The 16,185-nt window shown below is 31.6% G+C and overlaps 1 protein-coding gene across 1 annotated transcript; it reads right to left on the reverse strand.

The window, feature by feature from the left end:
* Positions 1-5,510: 5,510 nt before the first annotated feature.
* Positions 5,511-6,170, reverse strand: LOC123904397. The gene has a single exon (XM_045954070.1). The coding sequence runs from the start codon at positions 6,168-6,170 to the stop codon at positions 5,511-5,513; it is 660 nt and encodes a 219-aa protein (XP_045810026.1).
* Positions 6,171-16,185: the final 10,015 nt, after the last annotated feature.

Here is a 16,185-nt window from a genome sequence, read left to right on the forward strand (position 1 = left end):
CCACACCCGTGCGATGCACGGGTGTTATGCGGTATTTTATATTATAATGTTGAAAAATCATTCGTATAAATTGAAACAATAAGTATTATGAAAATTATAATAATAACATCAATAAAAACAAAATAATAATAATAATAATAATAATAATAATAATAATAATAATAATAATAATAATAAAGTGATGTTCCTTAAAAAAAAATATAATAAAGTGATGTAAATATAAGATAGATATTAAAGATGTGTTTATACATTTCGAAAAGATTACAATGGATCCTATTGCATCTACCAAAATAAGTTGGTAATCCATAAATTGTCATGTCACTATGAAAACGGTTTATGGTCATACTCATACACTGTGGTTAGATTAGTGGTTGCACAACTATCTAGGAATTATATATATCGATGCTTATACATTTAAAAAACTTATTTATACATCAGATTTGAAGTTACTTTGGTATCTTCTTCATTAACATTGATTAGCAATATCTTTAACTCATTCTTCAAAATAACTATGGAAATGACAACATATAATTGACCATGGAAAACAATCGATGTTGAAACATAAGTTTTTATTTATATTATAAATCTCATTGGAGGATTCTGAGTTGGATAAACTACTTTATTATCTCTTACAAAAAAATTACTGTATTATCGAATTTGACATTTATATTAATTTGAAACTTATTGGAGCAAAAATAAACCAACTTAACTCATACTCAAATATCGAATATGATAAAAATCATACAGGACATAACAACCATTAGTAAACTTTATTTTATCTATTTTTTTTACTAATATTAGAAAGTAGTTCTGACAATCGACCAACTCCTTATATTTACAAAGATTGGACAAAAGATTATTAGCAAAAACATTAACCTTTTTGAAAAAAAAACAATAAAATACAAAAAATAATAAAATGAACAAAAAAATGTAAATGAATAATAACCCAAAATAATAATAATAATAATAATAATAATAATAATAATTACAATTAGTACCCCACATTAAATGAATGTAAGTGGATGATATGGCTAAATGAAAAGTTTTCATTGGTCTGTGGATTAGGGTTTAGATAGACAATTTCACAACTATCTAGGATTTATATATATAGATTGAGTGTATATTAAAAAGTCATAAGTTTATAAATGTAGAATATGAAAAGTATAGAGATGAAATAATAAAATAATAATAATAAATAATAATAATAATAATAATAATAATAATAATAATTTAAGTAGAAATGATGTGGCATTGTAGAGTGGTTTATTTGGATTTAAATGGATGATGTGGCTAAATGAAACAATTTGATTGGTCTAAGTGGATTAGGGTTAGGAGAACTATTTAGGAATTATATATATAGATAATAGATCCGTCTAAAATCTATCTCAAATTTCACACGAATTTCGGACGGAACTGGTTAGAAACAGTAACAATGCACAAAATTATGGACCCGTCCCAAAGCCGTCCCAATATTTCACATAGATTTGGGACGGAAATCGTGAAAAAATTATAAAATAATCAATAATATGTGTTTCGTCTGAAATTCGTCCCAACTTTTCAGAAAAATTTGAAATTTGTCCAAAATCTGTATGAAAGTGCAATATTACTTTAGACAAAATTCATTTCGTCCCAAAAATCCGTTCCAAATGATCAATTTTCTAGTAGTGCTTTAATTTCGTAGTAGAGGGATGGATGGATGGAAGGAGCAAGGTGTGACAACGGCGAGTCCTTGTAATCGATGGCCTGCAAAACAGGCCACTAAACAACAACAACTAAGAGAAAATTGCAGAAAATTGTAGAAATCTAAGAGAAGAAGGGTTAACAAGGAAAAGATCACAAAAAGAAAACCTAAGAGAAAGCATTACCGAATCCGGGAAACGAATTGAGTTCGCGACTGAATCGTGGATGGAGGAGTGAATTGTGACCTCTGAATCGTGGATGGAGGAGTAAACCTGACCTCTGAATCGTGGAGGAGTGGATTAAGATGAAACAGTGAGGAAGGTGAAACCTAACTCAAAGAAACTCATGGAGGAGTGATTAAAATAAAATCTTATTATTAAAAAAAAAAAATTTAATAAAATTATAATTCTGTGAAACTTTTTAGCGGGCAGTGAAAAAATTGGGTAAACTTTTTGGAGGGATGACACGAAAAATTGGGTAAACTTTTTGGAGGGATGACACGAAAAATAATTTTTCAATGTTATTTCATTAGAGACGGATTCTAGAGACAGGTTAATTCAGAGACGGATTACTTCTGTCTCTGACAAATGTTTGACTATTTTAATTTTAAGTTGATCAATCAGAGACGAATATAGAGACAGAAATTATTAGACACGACTAAAATCCGTCTCAAATTTTCGTCTCTAACTATTTATTTCAATTATAATTATAAAAATAATAAAATAGAGACGGATTTAGACACGAAATTTTATTGACACGGAAACTTCTGTCTCTAAAATCCGTGACTAATACATATATTTGAATTTCGGTCTCTAACAACTTTTTTCTGTCTCTAATTCCATCTCTATTAGAGAAGAAACAAATTTCGTCTCTAAATTCCGTCGGTATTTGAACTTTTTCTAGTAGTGTACACAAATGCATCGTAAATGATCATTTGACTTTTTATTTTTATTTTTTTGGTCAAAGTAGTTTAATGGCTATAAAATCTACCTTAAAGGTGAATAAATGGAGTGTTCAGAGTTTGAATTCCGGCTCCTTCACATATAGTGCGACGTTCCTACCAACTGAACTAAGCTCGTGAGGATCATTTGACTTTTAGTTCTTATATCTACCGCAAATGATCATCATTTGACTTTTGTAAGCATAACATCAAAAAGGCATATTACATCAAAAGGACAGTTTTATTAACCCTCTAGCTCATGTAAATGATAATTTGTCCTTTGTAACTAGAGCTGTAAAAAGGGCCTTAAGGGGCCGGCCCTTTAAGGGGCGGACTCACTTATTCCTGATTATTAATTTTATTTAAATTTTAAACACAGTTTTTTTAGGGTGCCGATCGTGGACAGTGCTGATTGAAGAAAAAGAGAATAAGTTCACAACACTAGAAAAATTGTTTAAAATTTAAATAAAATTAATAAGCAGGAATAAGTGGGTCCGCCCCTTAAAGGGCCGGCCCATTAAGGCCCTTTTTACAGCTCTATTTGTAAGTACTACATAGATGTATCGTATTAATTTTAAGGTTATTTATGTTTTTTTCATCATGTCAATTGTAAAAACACAAGTTCTACGTAACAATATCAAATTCCATATTGGTTATGTGGCAAATATATAATGATTAGATCACTTGTCACGACTAATGCAAGTGTAGGGATGATAAAACGGTCCAATCTCCGCTCCACCATTAACTGGCTTAAAAGGGGTTGGGATGGACTACTTAGCAATGGTGGGTTTAAAATCTCACCCCACTCCTTTTCATGGCGAATTACACGTTGTAGGAGTGCTCCGTCAATTTTTATTTTTATTTAAAAATAAACAAGATCGATAAATTTGCAAAAACAACAATTTTTTTTTTTTGTAAAAGAACAAATATAAAATCAACGAGGTGACCAAAAAATAAAATAATAGAGAAACCATATAACCTAAAAAAAAATACTGAGTTTAATAAAAAACAAACATAACTTGGATTCCATTTAAATAAAAAAAAGAGCTAAAGTCTATTGGTCTAGCAACACAAACAAAACTTGGATTCAATGTTTACATTCACACCAACAAAAGTAAGCAATAAACATGCAATAATTAATCTTCAATCCAAATTAAATTAACAACGGTATTATCTGACAGCGGCATGAAACTATATAGAAAAATAGTCTGCTTATCAAAAAAAAAAAAATAGAAAAATAGTCGAAGCTGTCAACAACATTGAGAATGAGAAGGAGCCGGAAAAGTAAAATATAAATACAAACTCTAAACTATAGATTATATTAATTGGGTTTATATTTTCTAATATGTGCCAAAAATAAAAGACTCGTTTATAATGGGAAGAGACATTTTTTCAAAATAAAAATTGGTTGTTAGACCCGACGGGTCAACCCGTCCCACCCCATCGTCATCCCGCTTTTTTGCGGGTTAAGCGAGGCGGGACTTACTATTTTTGAGGATTGAAATGTTAACTCATCCCGCCAAAATTGGCTAGCTATACGGGCAAACCCTTAAAAAGGAGTATATAGAAAGTGGGATTAGGGTTTTATGCAGGCGGCTAATAGTGACTATTCCAAATGGAGTATAATAGGAAGAAAATGTAGGAGAATACACTTTGCTAATTTGGTGTTATTTTTCCAAAACGACGCTTAAAAAGGAACGGAGGGAGTAACACATATGTTTTCATTATATATAACATGTTTTCATTATTTTTATTCAAACAATAACATATAATTTTGAAAATATCATATACAGTAAACCAAAAAAAAAAAAAAACTTTGAAGCTATACCAAATAAAATAACTCTTTTTGGATAAATTATTAAAAAGGTTCGAATCCTTTTACTCCAGATTATGAACACCCGATCGGATCTGTCAAGAACATGCTGACGACAACATGGGAAGCGGCTGACTGATTGCAGTCCCTGAGCCCAACCCGGGAGGAATGCACGGTCCCTGACGCTTCATGGGACAGGCGTTCGCAGTCCCCCTCCCTCTAATCTAACCTTCCTCCACTCCCCATACAAATTTGAACTACGATCCACTGGAGCAAAACGCTTTTGATTCACTTTTGAATGTTGTCACCGAAAATGTTAAAAAACTGACGGTAACACATAATTTTTCCTGTCGGAAAACTGGACATATTCAAAATCAAAAATAGTCGAGCAAGTCATTCATTGAGGATCATCGATTAAAAATTATTTTAAATTGAATTTTATAATTTAAAATCATAGAATTAATAATAATTTTAAAAAGAAAGAAAAATTAGTTTCATAAAATAATGAATGAAATTTTCTTGACATTAAAATTACACGTTGCCACAAAAATATTGAATAAACTCTCATTTAGTCCATAAACTATTGAAATTAAAAAAAAAAAGTTTTTAACTATTTAGTGCATAAACTATTGAAATCAACTAATATATTCCTAAATTATTCACCTATCAAACTATTTTGTCGCTCCCTTAACACTCGTGTTAAGTTAACCATTAATAGTCAATAAACTATAATGCAAAACATTCAATTAGTCCCTAAACATTCTCTTTTTGTGGTATAATACTTATTCTTTAATTCACAACAAATTAAAACGAAGGACACTATTTGAATTTGTGCAAGAAATACCACAACAAATATTAAACTTCTGCAATATCAACACACAACCATCCGACAATAAGAAACATGGAATAATGAAAGAAAAAAAGCATTGAGTCATATTTAAAATTAAGATTGAGCAACTATTGTCTATTGTATTAATTAACAACTATTTCAATTATAAAAAAACCAATACATATAAAAACCAATATGCTCTAAGGAACAAGAGTACAACGTTAATCAACAAGTATTTCTTTCTATGATCATATTATTTGACCTCGACATAATGGACAAGAATAAAAAGATGAACAGTCGATGCATCTTTGGATCCAAGGAACCATGCACTCTTTATGAAAAACATGCGAGCATTTTGTAGAAACTGGTTCTGAACTAGTCCCAAACTCCTCCAAACAAATTGAACATTGTTCTGTAGTCGAGTCGGAAGAAAGATAATCAATTGAATATTTCTCCAACAAATCCACAATTTGTTGAGCTTGACCATTATCATTCTGATTTTCTTCACCTACCATGTTTATTGTGCTAATATGAATCAACAAATCCATCTCCAAAAATTCACGTTCTTCATGATTCTCTGCAACCATTTGTTTAGCACATTCTTCCAATTCCGGTAAAATTGTGTCTAATATGTTGGTAGACACGAAGGAAAATATGTCATACATAACACTTTTATTATCGTTATCCGTACAATTACATAAGAGTTCAGTAGGAATCGTAAGATATACATTGTCTGTTTCATCGTACACATTGGTATTACGAAAAGAATCCCATGGGAAAATTGTGTTGATGAATTCAAAATCAATGAAGAACCAAGAAGGCATGTCAATGTCTTGTTGTAACTGTTGTTGTAGGATTGGTTCACGGCTAGGACTCACATCAAATCTGAGGAGGGACTGATGATCCATGGATGAGGTAGCTAGCAATCAAGTGTTTATTTCTTATGGCTAAATAGTAAGAACATAAACTGAATTTTAGGGTTTGCGAGTTATGAAACACAATTTTTGTCATGCATTCTATATATAGGCTAAAGTTTAAGATATTTTATCGAACTCTATAAAAAAAAAATATATATTTTATCGGATCATTGAAATTCTTATCTTGTTTGGATTAATTTGGTCAAATTATAAATCTTGTTTTGATTTAGATAAGCATTAAATTATTAAATATATATAGTAGTATATACACGTAAAGACATTAGATAACTAAGAAAACCAACAATAATATCCAAACAACAATTCTATCTTTTATTTAAATTGAACGAGCGTCGTTACAATTAACAACAAATTCCGAAATATGTTCCCTATTTTTTGAAAATATAGTCCTAATTTCTATTTTCTAGGTTTTTTTTAAAGGTTAATTTTTTTTTATAGCTTTAATTAATCTATAGGTCCCTAAATTATTTGAAAATTATTAAATAACCCTTAAACACTTAATAAAGAATCGTAATCAGGTCGTATAATTAACTAATATAACTAGTTTTAAATTCGTAAATTATTCTCTAAACTAGATTAGGGTTTTTGGAGAATCAAAGGCATGATAAATAATATAATTTTTCTAAATAATAAAGTAATGAATGATGTAAATATATTAAGTGGATATGGATGAATTTGGATTCTCCTAATTCAAAAATCGTACATTTATCTATATTTACTTTTCTAGTTTATTTTTTTAGGTAAATTTTGTCATTACCACCTACAATATTATTTTTTTCCATTATCTCTTCTAGCACATTTGTACTAAATATAAGTGAGTATGGATCTGTTTAGTATAAAATAGAGGATAGCGAAGAAACTAGCTTATAACAGATAGCTTTTAAGTTAGTTTTTAACTTTTTGCGAATAAGCTAGCTGATTGAATTTGTAGTGTTTGGAAAATTAGCGATTGAACTAGCTTATATAAGTGAAACTAACGGCGCCACAAATGACAGCGCCACATCCACGCCGCCCCTCCCTCATCCCAACCTAAACCTCGCATCATTGCTATTGTACTCGTCTTATTCAGAGACAAGTCAAACAGACTCTGATACCGCACGCTCAAGGGAACACCACCCAATCACGGATCTGTCCAGAAAAAGGTGTCCTCTCCATTACCAACTCGCCGCTCAATGCTCTCTTCAAACCACCCCATCTCACCCTCATCACCCACACCATCCCGTAATCGCAAAATCTCCCTCCACCACAACGAACCGTTCCAACCCCCGTTCCCTCAGCATCCCTGCCTCCTTACCGTACCGAGCCACCAAAATATTTAAAAACTTGTTATAAAATAATATTAAAATATAAGTAAATTGTTCTGCTATTTTTTGTAAAACTTATCCCGGTTAGATTGACTTATTTTTGAGCTTATATTATGCAAATAAATAAAGTAAATTATATAAAAATAATAATAAAGTAAAATTATATAAAAGGTAGAAATTTGTAGTAAACTTTTCAAATTAGTAAACTTTGTAGTAAACTTATTTATGTTTTTATTTTCCTATTTTTATGTTTATTGATATTATTCTTTGTATAATTTTTTTTATCCACTAATGACAGTCAATTATATGAGGTTTTTAGTAGAAGATTAGTATAGTTTTTATAGTAAATAAAGATGAAAAACAAGGAAATATCAGGAAAAGTGAAGACACAAGGACCAGAAGCAAGAAAAATGGAAAAAGCAGCAAAAAAGGCAAAAATGAAATAAAAAAGCGCATCGTCGTATCCACGATGAGTCTGGGCGTGCGCGATGAGAAGAATGATAAAATTGAAGAAAATTTGTTGAAAATATTTACCATCGTGGCATGATGGCTTGTCATCGTGGCACGATGATGACTTGAAAAATAAGTAGAAAATCCCGAGTAAATCTTTCGTCGTACCACGATAGGATCCATCGTGGCCACGTTGAGGTAAAATTACACACCATCGTGGCCACGATGGGTGCGATGGAGGCGTGGAAAAAGCCCAAACGCTGCCGTAAAACTATAAATAGAACCTTCTTCCTTCACAATTATTCATCCCACAATATTCAGAGCATTGAATATTCACAAGAGAGTTAGGAGAACTCTAAGAAGGAGGCAAGGAGGCCAAAGAACTTCAAGGCCAATAAGGTTCTTTTTCTTTCTGTCTTTGTAATTTATTTTTCCTAGGTTAGGTTGAGTCGAGAAACTCCCTTACGAATGTTTGGTTTTAATATTTATAATATTTATGAATTTTAGTTATTTCTATTCAAACTCTTTTGTTGTCTGGTTTTAGTTATTTTAATATTGATCACATTAGAATAAAATTTAAGGACCTAGTGGATATCTCATAGGAAACGAAGTTAGTAATCCCGACCGAAGGATGACATATTAAGGCCTATAGGAAACCATATAGGAGACCATTAAATTCAGAGTCTGCCGTCTTAGTATAGGATTTGAAAGAACTTTAATTTCTACCTTGCAGAGTATGCCTGTGGGTAGGTGACTAGTTTTAGGCACACGTGACAGCTTATAATTTAGGGGTCCCCAGGGCGATGAGACCAAAGTTTAAACGAGAAAGTGGAGTTCTGGATTAGGGTGTCTAAATAAAGATAAGGTAACGTTTAACTAGGCTCTGTAAAAGCTTGTAATAGAAATAAGAATAGATATATTGCTTCAAACCTATTTTCAAGAGTCTAAATCCTTAAAGAGAGAAATAATTAAGCCACCAAGCAGGAGTAAGGGAGGGATCAGACCACACTTAACCATCCCGTGTGGTCACACACATACCATTTACTTTTCCGCAATTTACTTTTCTATCATTTACTTTCCGCATTTACTAAAGTACCCGCAAATATACCTTTTTAAATACACAAAGCGAAGGCAACTATCACATTCCTAAGCGAAACTAGTAACCTTGGCACAATCCCTGTGGAGAACGATAACTTATAACTTTATTACTTGGTAGCGATTCTGTACACTTGCAGAGCCGACCGTCATCCACTAAAATTTCTACTGTAATTTTTTTATTTTTTATAATTATTTTTACTTAACATCCTAAAATTTTGTTTTGTTTCTATTTTTATGCATAGATTCCTATTTTTATTTTGTCTATATTTTACTAATAGAGTAAAATTACAATAAATGATATAAAATTTGAAATATTATAAAAACATATAAGGATAAATTAGTAAATTTGATAATAATCAATTTTATTATATTAAAAATAGATATAAGATATATCTTCATAACTATCCACGCAATAATAATAAGAGTAAATAATTACAGGTTAAAATATACACTTTTCTCGTATTTATTTATTTTTTTACACTTTTTCTCTTATCTTTTAAAAAAATATATTAGAGAAAAATAAGCTTGAATTTCATTCTCATCCCTCTATATTAATACAATCAAACTTATAATTTTTCCATTCTTTTTTAAGTGTCCTTTGACTACGGGTTTAGCGTATCTATTTAATTGTCGTTTTTCTATTTTAATGGTACGATTTGTCAATTACTATCTTTTTCAATAAAAATAAAACTAATTAATGCTATATATTTGAAAAACTAAAGTTTAATTTGTTGTTTTTGGTACAGTACATCTTAAAATTATTGAAAAGAAAAAGTGTCTAGTAGCCTAATGGCTAGAAATTTTACTTTAAAGGTGAATAAGTGGAGTGACCGGGTTCGAACCCCGACTCCTACATAATATATGTGATGTTTCTACTAACTGAGTTAAGCTCACATCAACAAATTTTAAACTTTTTAGTGCATAAACAATTGAAATCAACTAAAATATCCCTAAATTATTCACACCTATATATCAAACTATTTAGTCATATTCCATTAACACTCGTGTTAAGTTAACCATTAATAGTCCATAAACTATGAAAATGTATCAATTTTGTGCGTAAACCATAATAAAAAACATTCACTTTTTGTGATAAAAAAATACATATCTCTAATTCACAGCAAATTAATAAGAGGGTCACTATTTAAATTTGTGCAAAAAAATACCACAACAAATGTTAAACTTCTACGATATCAACACACAACCTTCCGACAATAAGAAACATGGAAGAGGAGTGCTAGCAACACACTCCAATAACAAACACACTCTAACACACTCTTTTTTATTGGTTAAAATTTATATGGGTCCCATAAAAGTTATATGGGTCCACATTTTTTTATGGGACCCATGTGAATTTCAACCAATAAAAGAGAGTGTATTGGAGTGTGTTTGTTAAAGAGTGTGTTGCTAGCATTATTCAACATGAGGAGTGCTAGCAACACACTCCAATAACAAACACACTCTAACACACTCTTTTTTATTGGTTAAAATTTATATGGGTCCCATAAAAGTTATATGGGTCCACATTTTTTTATGGGACCCATGTGAATTTCAACCAATAAAAGAGAGTGTATTGGAGTGTGTTTGTTAAAGAGTGTGTTGCTAGCATTATTCAACATGGAATAATGAAAGAATAAAAGTTATAAAAAAGGCTTTGTCTAGACTTTGTACCCTTTAAAAACTTTGACAATTTTAAATAAAAGTGAAATTAATTTGTTTACTCAAAACCAATATAAATACTTCTCCATGGATCAGACCAGCTTCGAATATGAATACTTTTCTAACCAATACATGAATAAAATGTTTCTGTACAAACACAAAAAATTATACAAACTATTCATTAAAATTAATGAAGATTTTAAATAATTCCATGCATATTTAAAATTAAGATTGAGCAACTATTGTATCAACAACTATTTCTATTATAAAAAACGAATACAAATAAAAACTAATATGCCAGAAGGAGCAAGAGTACAAAGATAATCAACAAGTATTTTCTCATATGGTCATATTATTTGACCTCGACATAATGGACAAGAATAAAAAGATGAACGGTCGATGCATCTTTGGATCCAAGGAACCATGCACTCTTTATGAAAAACATGCGAGCATTTGGTAGAAACGGGTTCTGAGCTGGTGTCAAACTCCTCCAAACAAATTGAACATTGTTCTGTAGTCGAGTCGGAAGAAAGATAATCAATTGAATGTTTCTCCAACAAATCCACAATTTGTTGAGCTTGACCATTATCATTCTGATTTTCTTCACCTGCCATGTCTATTGTGCTAATATGAATCAACAAATCCATCTCCAAAAATTCACGTTCTTCATGATTCTCTTCAACCATTTGTTTAGCACATTCTTCCAATTCCGGTAAAATCGTGTCTAATATGTTGGTAGACACAAAGGAAAATATGTCATACATAACACTTTTATGATCGTCATCCGTACAATTACATAAGATTTCAGTAGGAATCGTAAGAGTTACATTGTTTGTTTCCTCGTACTCATTGGGATTACGAAAAGAATCCCATGGGAAAATTGTGTTGATGAATTCAAAATCAACGAAGAACAAAGAAGGCATGTCAATGTCTTGTTGTAACTGTTGTTGTAGAATTGGTTCACGGGCAGGACTCACATCAAATCTGAGGAGGGACTGATGATCCATGGATGAGGTAGCTAGCAATCAAGTGTTTATTTCTTATGACTAAATAGTAAGAACATAAACTGAATTTTAGGGTTTGCGAGTTATGAAATACAATTTTTGTCATACATTCTATATATAGGCTAAAGTTTAAGATATTTTATTGAACTATATAAAAATATATATATATATATTTTATCGGATCATTGAAATTCTTATCTTGTTTGGATTAATTTGGTCAAATTATAAATCTTGTTTTGATTTAGATAAGCATTAAATTATTAAATATATATAGTAGTATATACACGTAAAGACATTAGATAACTAAAAAAACGAATAATAGTATCCAAACAACAATTCTATCTTTTATTTAAATTGAACGAGCGTCGTTATTAACAACAAATTCCGAAATATGTTCCCTATTTTTTTTTTTGATAAGCAAAAAATGAATTATAAGGAGTACAAGGGGTACTCAACCCTTACAATTCAGAATAGATCACTTTAGATGCGTTGGAAACAATCTAAAGGATTATTACGCCATTCAGAAAAAACTAAATCAACAATGTTCCCTGTTCGGCCTATAAACCAAAACCAAGAAAAATAAACAATTTGCTCCACTAAAGATGATATGTTGACACAGTCTCCTCTAAAAATAATGTTATTACGCGTACGCCAAATACTCCATGTCGTCGCCAGCCAAATTATATGACGAATTCGCTTGCTATGATTGCCTTTTGCTAATTCACCAAACAAAGTGAAATGACTTGTGACGTCCTCAAAAGGGATCACATTAGTGCCCAACCAAACAAATATTTTCTGCCAAATTTGTGAAGTAATGCAGCAAGTGAAAAAGATGTGTTGTATGTCCTCTACCTCTTTGAAGCAAAATACGCAACTTCTCTCATGATTATTCGTGATAATACCTTTGCAAAATAAAGCCTCCCGGGTTGGTAATTTTTCAAGTAACAACCACCAACCGAAAACGCTAACTTTTGATGGAACATTGTTCTTCCATAAACTCTTCAATGCTGCCACTGTATTTGTATCAAGAGTAGTACCTACACGTTTGTCCTGCAAAACCATGTACGTTGATCGAACCGAAAAAGAACCATCAGAATTTGATGACCATCTTCGCCTGTCGCTAGAAGCTCTGTTAGGCCGAACTTGTTCAAGCAATTGATGCAAATCATTGAGGGATTCAACATCTGCATCATCAAGTGCTTCCATCCAATTAAGTTTCCAAGACCACATGTTGTTATTCCATATCCCCATATTTGAAATGCAAGCATCTTTATGAGTTGATTTTTGAAACAAAGATGGATACAGTTCACTTAACGGTTTCATTCCTAACCATTTTTCCTTCCAAAAAGCTATATTATTACCGTCGCCGAGAATGCTACTAATATTATTAACAAACCAACCCCCTTCCTCCGCTCCTCCTGTTTTCCACATATCCCGCCACCAAATTGAAGCATGTTTGAGAGACTCTCCCTCCCTTCCCCATATAAGAAATTAGCGGCAAAAGAACCATAACGAAAATGCAAAAGATTGAACCAAGAAGCAGACAAATCATTCAGACACCGCCACTTCCATTTACATAATAAGAGTGAATCATTAAATGACTCCAAATTTTTTATGCCTAACCCTCCTTTATCTTTTGGTTGGCAAATATTATCCCAACTAACCCAACATATTTTTGATCTATCCATTCCTCCACCCCATAAAAAATTCCTTTGAATGCTCACCATTTCCTTCAACACACAAACCGGTGCTTTAAAAAAAGAGAAGAAATAGAGAGGTAAACTAGAAAGAACTGAATTTATGAGAGTGGCTCTCCCTCCAATAGATAAAAGACGACTATTCCAAACACCAAGTCTCTTTTTCATGGAATCAATAATAGGTAGTCAAGTAGCCTTTCTTCTCGGATTAGCACCTACCGGTATGCCAAGAAAGCGAAAAGGGATAGAATCCACACCACAATGCAAAAAAGACGAAGATGCGCGCAAAAAACTATCATCCAAATTAATACCATAAAGCTTACTTTTGAAAAAATTTATCTTTAATCCAGATACTAATTCAAAGCTTCTCAACACCGTTTTAATAGTCCAAAGGTTGTCCCAATTGCCTTCGCCTACTATAATGGTATCATCCGCGAATTGCAAAGTATGAAACATTCCTTTTTGAAAATATAGTCCCTATTTTTTGAAAATATAGTCCTAATTTCTATTTTCTAGGTTTTTTTTAAAGGTTAATTTTTTTTTTATAGCTTTAATTAATCTATAGGTCCCTAAATTATTTGAAAATTATTAAATAACCCTTAAACTTAAAAAAGAATCGTAATCAGGTCGTATAATTAACTAATATAACTAGTTTTAAATTCGTAAATTATTCTCTAAACTAGATTAGGGTTTTTGGAGAATCAAAGGCATGATAAATAATATAATTTTTCTAAATAATAAAGTAATGAATGATGTAAATATATTAAGTGGATATGGATGAATTTGGATTCTCCTAATTCAAAAATCGTACATTTATCTATATTTACTTTTCTAGTTTATTTTTTTAGGTAAATTTTGTCATTACCACCTACAATATTATTTTTTTTCCATTATCTCTTCTAGCACATTTGTACTAAATATAAGTGAGTATGGATCTGTTTAGTATAAAATAGCGGATAGCGAATAAACTAGCTTATAACAGATAGCTTACAAGTTAGTTTTTAACTTTTTGCGAATAAGCTAGCTGATTGAATTTGTAGTATTTGAAAAATTAGCGATTGAACTAGTTTATATAAGTGAAACTAACGGCGCCACAAATGACAGCGCCACATCCTCGCCGCCCCCTCCCTCATCCCAACCTAAACCTCGCATCACTGTCATTGTACTTGTCTTATTCAGACACAAGTCAAACAGACTCTGATACCGCACGCTCAAGGGAACACCACCCAATCACGGATCTGTCCAGAAAAAGGTGTCCTCTCCATTACCAACTAGCCGCTCAATGCTCTCCGCAAACCACCCCATCTCACCCTCATCACCCACACCATCCCGTAATCGCAAAATCTCCCTCCACCACAACGAACCGTTCCAACCCCCGTTCCCTCAGCATCCCTGCCTCCTTACCGTACCGAGCCACCAAAATATTTAAAAACTTGTTATAAAATAATGTTAAAATATAAGTGAAATTATTCTGCTATTTCTTGGAAAACTTATCCCGGTTAGATTGACTTATTTTTGAGCTTATATTTTGCAAATAAATAAAATAAATTATATAAAAAATATAATAAAGTAAAATTATATAAAAGGTAGAAAATTTGGAATATTATTAAAAATGAGATTGACAAATTAGTAAACTTTGTAGTAAACTTATTTATGTTTTTATTTTCCTATTTTTATGTTTATTGATATTATTCTTTGTATAATTTTTTGGGTGCTGTTAACATGTGCATACAGGGCACATGTTAATGTATCTATAATTAGATATTTGCATTTAATATTACAAATACATTTAATGCTTAAAAGATATAATACACATGTTTCGAGAGAATATTTCTATATTTATATTCTTAACATGTGCCTTAGATGCACATGTTAACATTTGCCTAATTTTTTTTATCCAATAATGACAGCCAATTATATGTTGTTTTTAGTAGTAGATTAGTATAGTTTTTATAGTAAATAAAGATCAAAAGCAAGGAAATATCAGGAAAAGTGAAGACACAAGGACCAGAAACAAGAAAAATGGAAAAAGCAACAAAAAAAGGCAAAAATGAAATAAAGAAGCGCACCATCGTACCCACGATTAGTCTGGGCGTGCCGCGATGAGAAGAATGATACAATTGAAGAAAATCTGTTGAAAATCTTTACCATCGTGGCACGATGGCTTGTTGTCGTGGCACGATGATGACTTGAAAAACAAGCAGAAAATCCCTAGTAAATCTTCCATCATACCACGATAGGATCCATCGTGGCCACGATGAGGTAAAATTAGACACCATTGTGGCCACGATGGGTGCGATGGAGGGGCGGAAAAAACTCAAACTCAGCTGTAAAACTATAAATAGAGTCTTCTTCCTTCACAATTATTCATACCACAATATTCAGAGCATTGAACATATATTCACAAGAGAGTTATGAGAACTCTAAGAAGGAGAAAAGGATGTCAAGGAACTCCAAGGCCAATAAGGTTCTTTTTCTTTCTGTCTTTGTAATTTATTTTTCCTAGGTTAATTAGGTGTTGTTGAGAAACTCCCTTACGAATGTTTGGTTTTAATATTTATAATATTTATGACATATTAAGGCCTATAGGAAACCATATAGGAGACCAATAAATTCAGTATATGCCGTCATAGTATAGGATTGGAAAGAACGTTAATTTCTACCTTGCAGAGTATGCATGTGGGTAGGTGACGAGTTTCAGGCACACGTGACATCTTATAATTTAGGGGTTCCAGGGCGATGAGACCAAAGTTTAAACGAGAAAGTGGAGTTCTAG

This window comes from Trifolium pratense, linkage group LG2, assembly GCF_020283565.1.
Source record: "Trifolium pratense cultivar HEN17-A07 linkage group LG2, ARS_RC_1.1, whole genome shotgun sequence".
In the NCBI taxonomy this organism is placed as follows: Eukaryota; Viridiplantae; Streptophyta; class Magnoliopsida; order Fabales; family Fabaceae; genus Trifolium; species Trifolium pratense.